General features: G+C 45.8%; 1 protein-coding gene across 1 annotated transcript in view; it reads right to left on the reverse strand.

Annotated features, from left to right (window-relative positions):
• PCSK2 (proprotein convertase subtilisin/kexin type 2) overlaps window positions 1-15,898 on the reverse strand; it is a 270,666-nt gene that overhangs the window by 46,759 nt on the left and 208,009 nt on the right. The window contains exons 7-8 of the mRNA XM_082743215.1: window positions 10,963-11,051; window positions 407-582 (exon numbers count right to left, since the gene is read on the reverse strand). Of these exons, the coding sequence (XP_082599341.1) occupies window positions 407-582; window positions 10,963-11,051 (265 nt within the window). The remainder of the gene's footprint in view (window positions 1-406; window positions 583-10,962; window positions 11,052-15,898) is intronic.

A 15,898-nucleotide genomic window follows, 5' to 3' on the forward strand; every position in this document is an offset into this window, starting at 1 on the left:
AAAACCGGGGACTCATGGGTGCTAGCGCCGTCCCTTCCACACCCAGATGCTACTGCCTGGGGCCTGCTCCCAGATGACCCGTGGTACAGTGGGGGTGCCAGCATAGGCCCCCAGGATGACCCTCCTTCCTCCCCATTCCTTTATGCAAATCGGGCCAGCATTGCTGTCTGAAGGCACCCCCTGCAACCTCTTGTCCCCTCCTCTTTGCCCTTTATAGGAGCCCTCTCCAATAAATTCTCACTGCTAACCCTGTTTGGGGGTCCATTTCTCCAAGGTCCTAGTGACAGCCCCACCTCTGATTCCTTCCCTGACCCTTGCTTCATTCTCTTACCTACTTTGGATGCCTCCCACCCTCAATGTCCCCCACCCTAGGATAGGGGCCAGGTGGCCACAGCAAAGTCCTTACCTTGTTGACACCATCAGCCATGGCCTGAAGTGTGAGCTCACGGGGGCCGTCCACGGTCTTCCCATTGTCAGTCGGGCCCCAGCTGGCACTGTAGATGTCGATCAGCTGAGGCATGTGACTGATGGACGAGGCCTCGATGATGTCCGTCATGAACGGCTGGTCCAGCATCCGGATACCTGTGGCCCCATGTGGGCAGGGAAACACCGCGTTTGGTCGCCCAGTGGGGCAGGAGGGTGATGATGAGGGCTCAGGTCCTGGGTATAGTTGGAGGGTCTGCCACCTAGGTGTCCTGTGGGATGCTATGGCATCTTGAGTCCAGCCTCAGGCTGGATGGGCTACACCTCCAGAGGATGAAGAAGGGTGCACAGATCATCTCACTCGATCCTTTTGGGACACCACCCATGCCTTTGGTTATGTAATTATTTGAGGAAATCGTTCCCCACCCCCCCCCCCCAAACTTGACTAGAATTTCTTATGGGGAGAGACCACCTTTATTAAAGAGGTTCCTTGATAAGTGTTTCCCAGTTTTGAAACTGAAAGCTCAGTTTTCAGCGATTGGGTATGGACAGGTGGGTGGGCAGTTTCAGAGGAGAAATACACCCACTGTCTGGACAGTGGGGGGATGCAATTGATATTAAATATTTCAGAGTAATTCCTAGAGATTGGGGGGGTAGAGAGAGGGGCAGGAACAGTGCAGAGATCGGGGGAGTCAGGAAAAAAGAACTCCAAGTTGCACAGTAGCTGAGAAGGGGACAGAAATGTAGAATGGACCATTTTGAAATATATTAGTAATGGGGTGCATGACACAGTCCCTCCTTCTTTTCTTTTTCCCCTATGACATCTATGTAAAGTTTGTGCTCTTCCAACAAGTAGCTGAGATGTTAAAAAGGAGCGGAGTCCTGTGGTCCACGATTGTGTGTGGGTAAACCTGAGCTGCACACGGGGATGCAGAAGGGGGTGCACTGGTGGGCACCTATCATACTTCACATCACCCTCAGACTATCCCTGACAAGCCTCTCCAGGGTTAGCACAGCGGCAGCCAATGGGATGGGCACTTAGTCCCTCTATCACTACCCTCCAGATATTGCGGTTGGGGACCGTAGTGTTCTCTGCACCGTACACTAGTTCTCTTTTGTGGTAAGGACCCTAGAATGTTAGAGCAGCTGTCCTAAGTCTTTCTTTTCTGGGAGTTATGAAGTGAAGGGACTGGGCTCTACACAGTCAAAACCTGGATCTTCACCTCTTAAGTATATTTACCATGGCCAAAGGACACTAGAACACAAGCATCATTCTCCAACATGGCATGCAAGCCCATTTAAATAAGGACAAGCCAGGTTCTTGCAGGGCCCGTGAAACTGACATAAAATTGTCTCCTCTCCAAGGGTCTCTCCTTCCTCCTCAGTGTCCCATAGCAGACTCCATGTGCTTGCATACACTTTCTCACAATGCTCGTTCTTCTCTGACTAACCCATGTGCTCAGTAGGCATATCCCCAGCCTGTCATTCTGGATCCAGTCCCCTCCTCCGCTTGCATCGTCCAACCCCAGCCCCTCCAGCACCACACTTTCTACCTTCTAGCATAATTGCTTGCTTGTGAGTTTCATTTGTGGAAGGCGATTACAACTTTAAGGAAGCACTGCTAAGAGAGGCGTCCAAAATCGGATGGGGAGGATGCCAGGAAGCAAGGCCTCTGCCCATCTCCTGTTTCAAGTTTGGGAACTGCATGGACTTTTGACTTATCAATTATAACTTGTTGATTACACCTTAATCACCTCCTGGAAAACATCCTTTTACTCTGGATTGAGATGGAGATAATGTAGCATGTGTTAGATGAAGAGTGAACCTTAGACATTTCCTTTAACTCTGTCAGTACAAATAATTCTTTCATAAGAAGTTACGGGACCTTGTGGGGTTTGCCTGTATAAGCCCATACTCCCTGCTTGCAGTTTGAAGCACAGTTTGGATGTCATTTTACTCCATGTCTCCTTGATTGCAATCTCTAAGACCCAAATAAACACTTTCGGTTGCTTTACAGCTCTTCCTGGTCAACACATTCATCACTAGACAGTGAGATCTCTGAGTACCGAGCATGTGTCTTGTGTCCTAGGTTATCAGCATTATTTTAAGCTTGAGAAATATTTGGTGAGTAGATGTATGTTATCATTACTTTAGCTGATTTTTTTTTTCTATAACAGAAATGACAAGTCCAGAAGAATAAATAATAACATGCCAAGATTTTCCATTTATGGGTTTTCTCTATCCATAAATCAGGTCACCATTCTTGCCAACACATGTCCAATAATCAGTTTACAGCCTTTCCCATGGGGAGAAGCTCATACAGAAGGAGCATAGTTTTTGGTTTGAACTTTCTGGAAGCTAAGGTTTGTGTTTTTAAAACAGATTTAATTTATTTATTTGGCAAAGTGAGAGAGGAGAGAGAGTGAGAGCAGGGAGAGGGGCAAGCAGAGGGAGAGGGAGAAGCAGACTCCCCAAGGAGCAGAGAGTCTGACTTGGGGTTCCATCCCAGGACACCAGGGTCATAACCTGAGCTGAAGGCAGATGCTTGCTTAACAGACTCAGCCACCCAGGCACCCCTCAAGGCTAAGTTTTATGGTTCATTTTATAAGAGATATCAAGTCTAAAACCTCCTATTTTGATTTTAGCCTCCCTGTATTTTATTTATTTTAAAAATGTATTCAGAAATAGTGATCTGCTGATCACAGAGTAAACCAAATAGTGCAGGTTCTTTTGGCCAGAAGTTGTGCCCACTTTCTGGGTACAGAAACATCGCGGAGAGGCTGATTTTCACTTGCCCACTAGAAGAAAACCCAAATGAGTCTTGGACTTGTCTAGATGAAGCGAACAGCTCGCTTCAACCAGAAGGTGAGAGAAATTCAACCCTGCAGAAGTAGACCTGAGCTGTGCCGTGTGCCAAACAAAGACAACACTGCATTTCATCATCCAGCCAGTACGGTGCATCCAGTCCTGCCCTTTATCCCCTCTCTTTGCAGCTTTTGTTTCCGTGCCTCTTTTCCTCTTCTTGCCCTCCCTGGCTCCCTTTGTGTTGCACAGAACAGCAGAGCTAGTGTGCATTAATCTTCTGACTGTTTCAGCGTCCAGGGACGCAGGGGCAGCCACAGACTGGGAGCGAGGCTCTCATTCATATTCTGGGGCCAGGCGCCCGACATTCCTTTAATCTTGTTAAGCTCGGGAGGAATGAGGCATGCATTAATTGAATGAGGTACAGTATTCATTTTTGCAAGCGACCGCACCATTTGTAGCCAAGACAGAAGCTCAGGGTGACCCAAGGGTTTTCTCTCTCCTTTGCCCCTGGATGCTGTAGGAGCTACAGAGGGGCACAGAGAGAGAGACAAAGACAGAGACAGATAAGAAAGAGAGAACAAGGGAAGACAAGAGTAAAGGTGAGAGGCAAAGGGAGAGAGGGAAGCCCCGGGGGCTAGGACTCAGTGTGTTCACAGTTGGAAAGTGCTCTCCTGGCTGGTGTGATTCAATGGCATCAGGAAACACAGTGCGCACATCAAACATATCTATCCCCCCACCATGCGGGTCTGATCACCGCACTACTGACCAGTGGAGACTCTGAGACTTCCTTCTCTAAGAGCTGCAAGACCCAGGGATTTGAGTTAAATCCTTTCTACCTCTGCCCTTATTATAAAAGGGGAACTTGTACTCCACACCAGCAAATGCTGCATCTGCACGAACCTCAGTGTTGCTAATCACCCCCTTTTATGCTCATGAATATAAGTCTGCAGGCTGAGGAGTGAATTCATGCTGACATAAGGATCTGAAAACACGTTCATCATTGTGTTACTATGTGATTTTTATTGGTTTGTTTTAAAACTCAGATAAAATTATGGGAACTCCCAGGAAAGGTTTTGAGTTCTGTTGGCCAAATATGTGGAGGCGATTCATTGGTGGCCGCGAAATTTCAGGGTATTTTGGTAACGGTCAACAGTATGGTTTTCAAACTCTTTTCCAGAATCGTGGAACAAAGGAGATCCCATCACAAAGCTCAAGGCAAAAATCTAGATGCTTTGACTTAACAAGGCTGGCAGGTAAGGCCAATGCCACCTGGCCTGGCCTCAGCCTGGGGCTGCTCTGCAGAACTCTGCAGAAGCCCACTGTGGTGCTCCCACCCTCAAATTTCTACCCGTCCCCTCAGTCTGATTATTCTCATCCACCGTGCTTTGGTTTGGTCTCAGCAGTGATCAGTATCTGATATTACTGTGCTGATTTCACTGATTGTCTGTGTCTTCTCTTAGGCTCTAAGCTGTGTGAGGACAGGGGTCCTGTAGGTGGCCTCACAGCTGTCTCCCATCACCCGTAGCAGAACCAAGTACGTGGTAGGCACCCAGCAGTAACTGTTGAGTGCTGGAAGGGATTGGCAGCAAGAGACAGCATCTCCCAAGCGTTCGTGCCGTTTTGAGCTTTAATAATCTCAGAAGTACAAACCTGACAAATTTCAAGAAACATCTTTTGAAGGCAGGCCTTGATCCCAGGACCCTGAGATCATGACCTGAGCCGAAGGTAGTGGCTTAACCCACTGAGCCACCCAGGGCCCCTGGACAGTAAATTTTTAATTTTAATTTTTTATCTTATTCCCTTTGATTGACGATGTCAAACACTGATTTAAAAATCAAAAGGAAGAGAGGCGCCTTGGTGGCTCAGTCAGTTAAGCATCTGCCTTCAGCTCAGTTCATGATCCCAGGGTCCTGGGATTGAGCCCCTCCTTCATTGGGCTTCCTGCTCAGTGAAGAGTCTGCTTCTCCCTCTCCCTCTGACCCCCCCCCCCTTATGTGCTCTCTCTCTCTCTCAAATAAATAAGTAATTTTTAAAAATCAAAAGGAAGAAAAGAATTAAAATATTTTCCTAAAGGATTACTGAATAAAGGCATTTTCAAAGTCAAAAACTTAAAATTAATCTTTTTCTTCAAAATTCATGAAAGTAAGTAAGTGGATAAGGGAATGTAAATAATTAAACCTCAAATATACATATTTTTGAGGTTACTAAAGCGTCATGATGGCACTAAGATTTTTGGACATGCCAAATGGATGTGTTCACATGTTTTAGAACATTTACTTTTTAGGAGCCAGACTAATGGGAGCTTTCCTCCATCCCTGCCCTGTGTCATCTAAAAGAGGTGGTAATAGTTGTGTCCATGACAACAGACAACAGAAATCAAAGAGAGAGCTCATGTTAGAGGAAATTTCTCAAAGTCACTCATATCCAAAGGCAGATCCGACGATGTTGGAAGGGAATGAGTTTCTTGTCACTGCAGGTATGTGGCTCCAGGCTGGATCCAAGCTATCCCAGAATGGCAGGAAAAGGGAAGTTATTCAAGCATTTTAGTGTAGGGACCAAGGTCAGAACTTCTGGAGCAGGCTGTGTGGGCTGCACAATTATTCTACAGCTTACAAGCTGTGGGGCCCCGATTTTGTTCTCTGTAAAAAAGGGATGTTCATGTATAATATATTAATATATAACATGTTAATATTAATGTATAACGTTAATATATAATATATTAATATGGCAGTATATAATATAGATGTATAATATGTAATATTATATGTATTATATATAATAATATATGATAAAATTGTATAAAGGGTTAGGTAAGGAGTTTTGCATTGTGTTTGACACAGTGGAAAGAATAACTGTGTTATTATTATTAGTAGTAGTAGTACTATTTTGTTGCTATTCTTATGCAAGTATCAGTGGGTGTTTGGACTAAAGGATCTTTGGGGCACAAGATTTTGAGGTTCTGATGAATAAGCAGAAAAGATGAGCTCCTGGAAATTTACACACTCCATTTGCAACTCCTGAATGATGTACGGTTGATGGAGGGGCCTGCTGCTTGATAGCCTGGAGCTAGGGCGTGGGTACGGAGGAGTCCTTTGTCTCTTTTCAGTAATTTTGGTGGTGCCCTTGGAAGGGAGGAAGTGGGGAGAGGGTGTTAAGAAGGCCCAGGTCTCCTTGGAACTAATTTGATTGGGATGAAGCAGCAAAGGTGAGTTGGTTCTGGTAGAAGAGGAGATAATGATTGCTTCCTGGTAGAAATTCTGGCAGCTTTGGGTCCTTCCATCCATAAGCCCTTCATCCCACGACTCCATTCACCCATCCATTCTCTCATCTGATGATGAATCTCTACTGCTTATCACTGACCCTTCCTTGTCTTTACTCCTTTCTTGCTTTCTGGTGCTCAGCAGATAGGCTTTGAGCATCCGCTGAGCCCCAGATCTTGTTCTAGGGGCAGAGGTGAGAGAAAACAGACACGGCCCCTGTCCTCATGGGGAGAAGATACTGATCAAATCACCACGCACATTAATATGTCCAATAGTTGACAGTGGTTAGGGCTGGGATGAAAATAAAACTCCTCATGCCTTATCACGTGCAGATGAGGAGGCGGGTGGGAGGCCATGCTGGAGGAAGCCATGAGAAACCGGAGAAGAGGATGACGAGGTGTGACCAGGCAAAGCTATGGGGGAGGTGTTCTGGACAGAGCCAAGAGCAGATACAAAGGCTCATCAGTAGGAGGGTGGCTATGCTTCCTAATTCATACCTGCTAGGCGGTTTTATCTAAATTATATTTACCCAGGGACTAAGCATGTGTGCATAGGAACTTAATATATGATGAAGGTGGCACCACAAATCAGAGGGACAGGAAGGATTATAGAATGGTTGGTATTGGGACACTGGAGAAAAATAAAACTGGGTCCCTGGCCACCATGACATACCAAGGTGAAATCCAGGTGGACTAATGACCTCCTGTAAAGATTGGGGGGAGGTGTTTGCACTGCCTATAACTGAGTAGGAGCTAAGATCGAGGACATACCAAGAAGACATGCAAATCAGCAAGAAAAAGACAGGAACCCTAGTGGAAAAGTGAGCAAAGTTTGTGAATAAGAGAGAAACCCAACAAGCTAGCAGGCAGACGAAAAGATGCTGTGTGATTTTCTTCCTTCTTTCCTTCAGGGGACTCTTTGACCATCTTATCTCCCCTTTTCTCTTCCTGGGCTAAAATTCTTCAGCACCTTAACTTAAGCCTCTTTTTGTTTGAGGACAGGTTGAAGAGAGAGCCAAGAGGCAGGAAAGGCTTGGACCACCCCACCTCTGGCATCTCCTTATTTGTACCGAACACCTCGAAACCGCCAGGGACTAGCAATGATCTTGTCTGGCCACCAGGTGGAGCTCTAGACACCCCTAGCTCAGAAACCTGCAAGGAGAGTCTCTGGAAAGGCATGGTTCCTTCAGAGTAATAAAAACCAGACAACTTTTGGGATTGCCACCCAGAAGGAGCAAAACGTTTCCCCTAAACGTGTAAGGTCTAGGAGGCTGAAATTCCACATTTTTTGTAGTTCCTGAGTAACAGTCTAGGGCTTCCTGATGAAGAATTTCTTGTGCTGTTACGGAGAAGCCCAGAGGACACTGGATGTCGTTAACAGGCATAGGACGATGGGGACTAGACTTCTGGGCCCCTCGAACAGTTAGCATCAGCATGAGTAGTTCCAGAGGAGCAAAACTGCAGTGGAAGGGACGCTTGGGTGGCTCAGTTGGTTGGACGACTGCCTTTGGCTCAGGTCATGATCCTGGAGTCCCGGGATCGAGTCCCGCATTGGGCTCCCAGCTCCACAGGGAGTCTGCTTCTCTCTCTGACCTTCTCCTCGTTCATGCTCTCTCTCACTGTCTCTCTCTCAAGTAAATAAATAAAATCTTAAAAAAAACACAAAAAACTGCAGTGGAAGAGGAGGCTCCTGTGCTTAAACCCTTTGTGTGGCTGGGCACGCCTCCTAGCAGCTCTGGCCTATTTTCTGGAACCTCAGCATTGCCATGAGACCTGAGCAGGCTGGGGTTCCACAAAGCACAGGTCAGGTCATGTCTTTAAGGTAGGAGACTGCATTCACTCACCTTTGGGGTTGGGAGTCAGTCAGCAGATGAGGCAGAGTTCAGGGGTTGCACCTGCCTGCATCCGCTGTCCTCTCCAGGTGTCTTTTGGAGGGTGCGTTCTTTGCCTCAGGATCTATGCTCCACCCATGTGACCTGGCAGCTAGATAGGGTGATGAGGGAGCAGGAGTCACCCCCCATCAATGAGGGATGGGAGGTGGAGGATAGACTCCTCAGCCTCTTCGCCTTGGTGGGGGGCAATTCTGTGGGGTGTCCCCACAGTCCCTCAGAGCCCCACTTGCCCACAGGAACAGCCGATTCCTCTATACACTCTTTGTTGGCTCTCCTCCCTCAGCTGTCTTTCCTCCCCTGGCTTCCCAGGATCACCTCCCAAAGAAACTCCTTGCGCCAGTGAAAATTAATAAAGGGAAAGTTCATTAAAATGGAATCGGGAGTCCAGAAGGGGGAGCCGTACCACTCAATATCAATTACAGGGAGAAATGTCAATAACAGATCCCAGCAGAGTTGTCAACAGGAAAGAATCAATAATTTCTAGCACCAGCTGGAAAAGATGTACATTGTATCTCCTTTAAGAAATCCACTACCCCTGCAAATCAGCCAAGGAGTAGTAAAAATCACCCCGAACTCCTGCTTTTCTTCAGAGGACTTTCCTTCAAAACAACTCTTCCCAACTTCCTCCTTTTCCATTCCACTGCTTTGTGGGATTTGCCTGTGGTTTTGCCATATCTTGCAAAGTCCTGAATTGAAATTCTGTGTCATCCTGAATAAACCCATTTTGTCGGCCCTCTTATTTCTTATGTTAACACACTCAAATCCTTGTTTCATGTTTCTCTTTTGGGGAATTCGTACAAAAAGAACAGGGAAAATAGGACCATTTGATGAACTGCTCAGATATTTTCAGAGCACAAATAACAAGAGAGAACAGGCTAGAAGGCAGATGAAGAAAGGGACCCTGAAAACTCTCCTAACGCCTTGAGCTGCTCCTAACTCAGCTTTGCAGGCAATAGTTCTAAGAATCCCTTGTTCAAAAGAAACCCAGTTACTTCGGGCTCCAAAGCTATGTTGAAACTACACTTTGGGATCCAAATTATTTCGAAGGCAATCACAGTGAATGGGAAATCCAGGTGTGAATTTTTCAATTGCCTCCAGTTCTATCCTGTGGATAGGGAACCTACCTCGCCTCAGATCCCCAAGGTCTCAGCCTGCATTATAAATTATTAACTGGGTGTTATTCTTTCTTCTGAGCTCATAATGGCTTCTGACATTTTAATGCCTGCATTTTGAATGCACACAAAGTAAAGAGCAGAAACCGGAGGGGCAAGCTTCCCTCGTTTGCATTTCAGCCCCTCCAGATGTATTCTTTTGTGAAATTCAGCACCCAGCTTCGGCAAGCGTCTTAGCAAACAGCTCTGGAAGAGGTTAATGATGGGTTTGTAAAGGTTGTTCTGGCTTTATTTTGGTCCCTGGAAATGCAAGTGTCAGCACAAAGTATGTTTATGGTTTCATTAAATTGCTAGGAAAAAAATATCAAGAGAGTTGTAAAAAAAGAAAAACAAGTTTGAGTGACTCAGCTTTGAATAAATTAAGAACCAATTTGATGCAAAATGTGGACCGTGCCAAGAGCCACTCTATTCTCCAGCCGGATGTTGACAGTGTATGGACCCCTTTCATTCTCTCTCCCGCTGTTTTTTGGAGAGAGAGATGCTGGTTTCTAAATGTCTAGTGATTCTGCCATCCTCATTTCTAAAGTCCCCAGTAAAGGTGAAATCGTTAAATATCCTACCCATGGAACTTGATACACCAGTTTTAGGTAGGATAGATTTCCTTAGAGAGGAGATGCACTGTGTAAAAAAAACCTTTTTTTAAGTGAGTTCTGAATCTGCGTACAATAATTTGTACACATTTTTTATATTCTATAGGCTTTATTGGAGTCTCATTAGAATGTAATTGATAATGACACAAAAGTACAATCAGTACAATTCCATTCATATTCCAGTTGAAAAGCTGGCAATGACCACTATTTGTTATGAGAAATCAGCCTCATGCTTATTCTTGTGTATATGAGTAGTAGCAGGGAGGGGATGTGAGGAGGGTTTTGGGATACTGGTGATGTTTTGTGTCTTGAGGGTTTATGCGGATGTGGTCAGTTTGTGAAAATTCACTGAACTGTGTGCTCCTGACCTATGCACTTTTCTGTATCTATGGCATACTGGAATAAAAAGAAAAAAACTCAGTGTATTGATATTGTCAGATAGATTAAAAGAACTGGTTCCCTGCCCCCGTCCCCGCCCCCACTTGCTAAATCTACTAGTGCCAGGGGCAACTGGGTGGCTCAGTCGTTAGGCATCTGTCTTTGGCTCAGGTCATGATCCCAGGCTCCTGGGATCAAGCCCCGCATCAGGCTCTGTGCTCAGCGGGAAGCCTGCTTCTCCCTCGCCCTCTGCCCCCTTTGTATTCCCTCTGGCTCTCTATCGAATAAATAAAAAAAATCTTGAAAAAAAAAATCTACTAGTCCCAGGTCTGCTGCTCCAGTGGGCATTTTTGCCAGCGCTCCCCCTCTCCCCCTCAAGACTGGAGACCAGAGTGTGAGGCTTTCTGGTGCACCACACCTGCTGTTTGGCAGGGAAAGCTTACCTGCGACCTTGGAGTTGTACGCCACTCCGACCCCACAGATATTGTTGTTGGCTGCGGCAGAAACCTCTCCTGCACATCGGGTCCCGTGGCTGTGGAGAAAAACAAAGGCAAGTCGGGACTTTCGGGAAGGCTCCTTAAATTCTGTGACCTGGAAGCAGTTTGGTTCTTTTCAATGGTCCGGTTAGCAGGAGTCAGCCCGATGAGGGAGCAGAAGGCAAGCTGAGGGCAAAGCGCAAGCTCACGGCCTCCCCCACCTCCCACCCCTGCACCCCAGGTGGGATCTGTGGGACATTCCTCAGGAATGTCGGAACACTAAGGGAAGGAAGAAAAACAACAACAACAAAATGGTTACCTTAGAGAAGTCACAGTTTTTTTTTTTTTTAAGATTTTATTTATTTATTTGACAGAGAGAGATCACAAGTAGGCAGAGAGGCAGGCAGAGAGAGAGAGGAGGAAGCAGGCTCCCCGCTGAGCAGAGACCCCCCCATGCGGAACTCGATCCCAGGACCCCGAGATCATGACCTGAACCAAAGGCAGTAGCTTAACCCACTGAGCCACCCAAGTCCCCAAGAAGTCACAGTTTTGCAGGATGGGAGTCTCCTCAGTGTACCAACATTTTAGTGATTTACAGGGAAAGAGCAATCTTTTTTTTCTTTTTTAAAAATATTTTTATTTATTTATTTGACAGAGAGAGAGACTGCGAGAGAGGGAATACAGACAGAGGGAGTGGGAGAGGGAGAAGCAGGCTTCCCGCTGAGCAGGGAGCCCAATGCGGGGCTCAATGAGCTGAGCTCAATTCCAGGATCTTGAGATCATGACCTGAGCTGAAGGCAGACTCTTACCGACTGAGCCACCCAGGCGCCCTAAGGGAAAAGGCATTCTTGCCAATAGCCCAACTTCCAGAGACCCTTAGATGCAATTTCCTAGAGCCCTAACATCACCCTCCCCTCCCCTGCTTTTGTTGGAAACAAAGGCAGAAGGGAAAGTCAAATTAAATTTCTTAATGACCTGCAGCCGCTGACAAGTACTTGAGGCAGGCAAAATAGAACATTCCTCCAGGAATCTCTCTACTGTCTTAAGGTTAAGGCTTTGCTAGAAGCAAAAAAACCCTCCTTAGCTTGACAATGGCGAATCCTAAGTGTCCTAAAGGTCCTCTTTTGCATAGGAAAGTCCTTTTGAAGACCTCCCTTCTCCTTTACCTCCCCCCAAATCCCAAGTTTAGTCAGTCACTCCTCACGGGGCTTGTAGTGCACCTCTTTCTGCCGGCAGGTCCTGTCCTGGTGCTTTAATAAAATCACAGTTTTGCACCCAAGATGTCTCAAGAATTCCTTCCTGACCATTGGCTCTGGACCTCACTAACATTCCAAAATGGTATCAAGCACCTGGCCCACCCACTTTTCTATCGGTGTAGCTCCTTTCTTTCTCCTCTTTCCCCACCCCCTAATCTTCACCTTGACTTGTCTCTACCATAAAGAGGCTTCTCTGAGCATTTCCAACCTTGAGATTTGGTCTTTACTTTAAAATTTGAAGTATCTTCCAGCAGAAAATACACTTACAGGTTTCCAGTGAAAACCAAGGACTCTGACAGTTTTGTGCTGGTCAGAACACTTCTGTTTTGTTTGAAGCACTACAAGTATGGGCGGACGTGGGCAACAAAGGCAGAAGGAAAACTGTCAAATGTCCCTACTCCCCACAGCCCATGGACAAATCCTGGAAACAGGAAGAGCGACCTTCCTTTAGAGACGACACTGCCTGGATCTTAATACTTTACTAAAGATAAAAGGCAATCCCAGCCCAACCCCCAGGCTCCTGTAAGTCGACCTTAACATCTAAAAATTCCTCTGGAAACTTCCTTTATCTTTACCCCTCACCATCCAAGACATAGGTCGGCAATCATCCTCCAAGCATACGACCCACCAAAATACATCTGAAGGGTCTCATGACTGAGTTTTTTCTAAACAGTAATAAATGACCTTGTCTTAACAAGAGCTAGCCCCCTCAGCATCCTGGGAGGCTCACACTATCCCCAACCCCCTCCCAACTTGAAAGTATATAAAGGGCCATTCCTCATGACCCCCCGTGCAGCTCTTTCTCCTCCTTGTCCTGTCCCCATGCTTTAATAAAACCACCTTTTTGTACCAAAGACGTCTCAAGAATTCTTTCTTGGCCTTTGGCTTCAAACACTAATGTCTTTCCTACATCATGGGCTACTAGTAATTTTCAAGGCTGGTTCTCTACACAGGTGTGTAACGCTGCCTGTCAGTTATGGAATCACGGTGACTTAGCTCTTTTGGAATACAGCCTTCTTTGAGGGCATATAGAATATTGTAGTTTCCTGCCTTCCTCCGGGAATAAGAAAGCCAATGTTCTGCATGCAGTTTCAAGGGGTTCACAGAACCTTTGAGGCTGACCAGATTAAGAACCCCCTATTCAAGAATCTTTCCAAGGTTTGCCTAGCCTTAGGATTCTGAGCAAGCTCTTTCCGTGGCTTATGTTCTAGAATGTTAGCTGCAACAGACACCATCCATTTTCTCCCTTTTCTTTGCTCTCTCTTGCTTTCTACTAAAGGGTTCTAAATAGTTCTGGTCCTACTGTGCATTTCCCTCCCCTTGAATTGAGGGCTTGCTTTGACCCCTAGAATGCAGTGGAAGGACAACTGTATCTCTTCATAAGAGGGCGGGCAGCTTCTGCTTGCCTCTGCTGGACATGTAGGGGAGTTTGGGCTAGCCTATGAGTGGACAAGGGCATGTGGGGAGATTGAAACCCAGCAATTTCTGCTGTTCCAATACGTCTGATGAGGCTCCAGACACGTGAGGGGTGACACTGTCCTCCTCCAGACCTAGCTAGATCACCCCAATAAGTGGCAGGTGGAGAGAGACAGGCTGTCCCTGCCCAGCTTACGGGTCTATGAACATACATGTTTGTTCTTTCTGAGGCCACTATGTTTTGGGGTAGCTTGTAAAGTCCCAATAGAGAACCAAAACAAACATAAACTCTGAGTCCATCAGGATTCTGTGTCTTAACCTGAACCAGCGTTCAAAATGTGAGAGTTTCCACTGGTACAGGTATCTGAGATTACCGGTCTGTTCTGATGGTCAAGGAAGCAGCTAAAGAAGTAAATGGGTCACGTGATCCAGCCTGCTGGAATAGCATCTGTGCAACCTGCTGAAGGGACAGGGTGGTGAGGGCTGGCTTCTCCACTCACTGTTCCAGCCATGCCGTACATAAGGAAAACGTGGCTAAAGGGAGCTTACTGGCTTGGTGGCCTTAGGAATTCAGAGTTCTGCATGATCTGGTATATTCTTTGCAAAATCCTCTTGGGGCAAGCAAAGCTAACACAGCAGCTCTTAAAAACATCGTACCCAAGGATGGGGAAGGGGAGAAAAAAATATATATATTCTTATTTTCTTTCCCTTGATATGAGCTAAAGTAGATGCTGCTTCCACAAAGGGCTACATATCTTATGGGCTTCAAATTCCCTTTGGAGCAAGAATGCAATCTGTATATTGGGTCTAAGTAAACTTCGTAGATCCTGCAGAGGACGGCCCTTGTGGTAAAAAAAAAAAATCTGTTGAAAACCACTGTGCTGTGCAAACTACTATGTACTGGTCTCTAAGTTTTCTATGGACTGCATAGGAGATTTTTTGAGATTTTTGAGAAGGGGCCCAGTTATGGTTTAACTTGATGGGAGAGGCTACTATGACGTGGCTTTTGTGGCTATCATACTCCAAATGCTGTACGAAATGCTAAAGAAAGCTGCAAAAACCAGCGTGGAAGCACACATACACTCACATGTGTGTATGTGTACATCTATGTGTACACACATGTATGTTTAGATATGTATATATACTGAAATATGTACACTCTTTATGTTGATTCATAGATATACTTTAAATGTACACATTTAAGTACATAATTATATACTTAAATATTTTTATTAATACATACTTATACATTTTATATAATCCATATATTATATGTTTAAATATATACTTACATAATGTACACACCATATATAAAGTACATGTTCCTTTATGTGTAGGTACATGCATATTTTAAAATGGAACTGTAATGGATACTGATTAAATTTGGCTTGCTTTCTTGCTGTATGATTGATGCTACACAAATAAATATTTAAATAAGAGCTTAAAGAGTCATTGCCATGTCTAATTTGGCCAAGCATTCATTTCCTTATTATTTAATTATCAGCCCTGTCAAGATCTCTTCTTTCAAACCTGCAAGGTCCAAGTAGGGCTGGCCTGGAGAGTCAGGACCTTGGCCAGCATTCACGAAGCACACGGATACACTGATGGGGACCACACTGAGTAGAACCCTGTTCTAGGGGAAGAAGGACAGGGAAATATCCACATGCCACTTCCTGGACTGCTGTTCCCTAGCAGGGAGCATGCTCAGTGCCTTTCTTGCCTCACCCCCTTTCAGCCTCTCAGGAAGGTTATGAGAAGGTACTGCCCCATTTTACAGATGTCAGAGTTGAGTTTCAGAGGGGCCAGCCCTAAGGAGCACAGCAACGAGGCAGCTGGGCCAGGTTGGAGACCAACGCTCAGTTACTGAGCTGCCCTAATTCCCTTCCAGCTCTGCCATCAAACTGCCCACCAATGTGAGAGGATGAATGCATGTGAACTGGCATGGGCAGGTTAAAGGCATTGAATGCTCCCATATTCTTCATTGTGACCTTGCAGTACGAGGCAAATGTTGCAGACTCCTCAGAGGAACATGTGGGAAGGAACATTTTATTGCTAAATTAGGCAACACTAATTAATTATAAACAACGAGTGGAGGTTCCCTATCTTTGTTCATGACCCCATGTCTTTCCACAGCCCTGGGGGCCTTCATAGGCTCTGTTCCACTGCCTCGAATGCCTTTCTCTCTCTTCTGCCTTTCTGACTGTCTCAGACACATGTGCCTGCTCCCCTGC

This window comes from Mustela nivalis (assembly GCF_964662115.1).
Source record: "Mustela nivalis genome assembly, chromosome: 8".
Classification (NCBI taxonomy): domain Eukaryota; kingdom Metazoa; phylum Chordata; class Mammalia; order Carnivora; family Mustelidae; genus Mustela; species Mustela nivalis.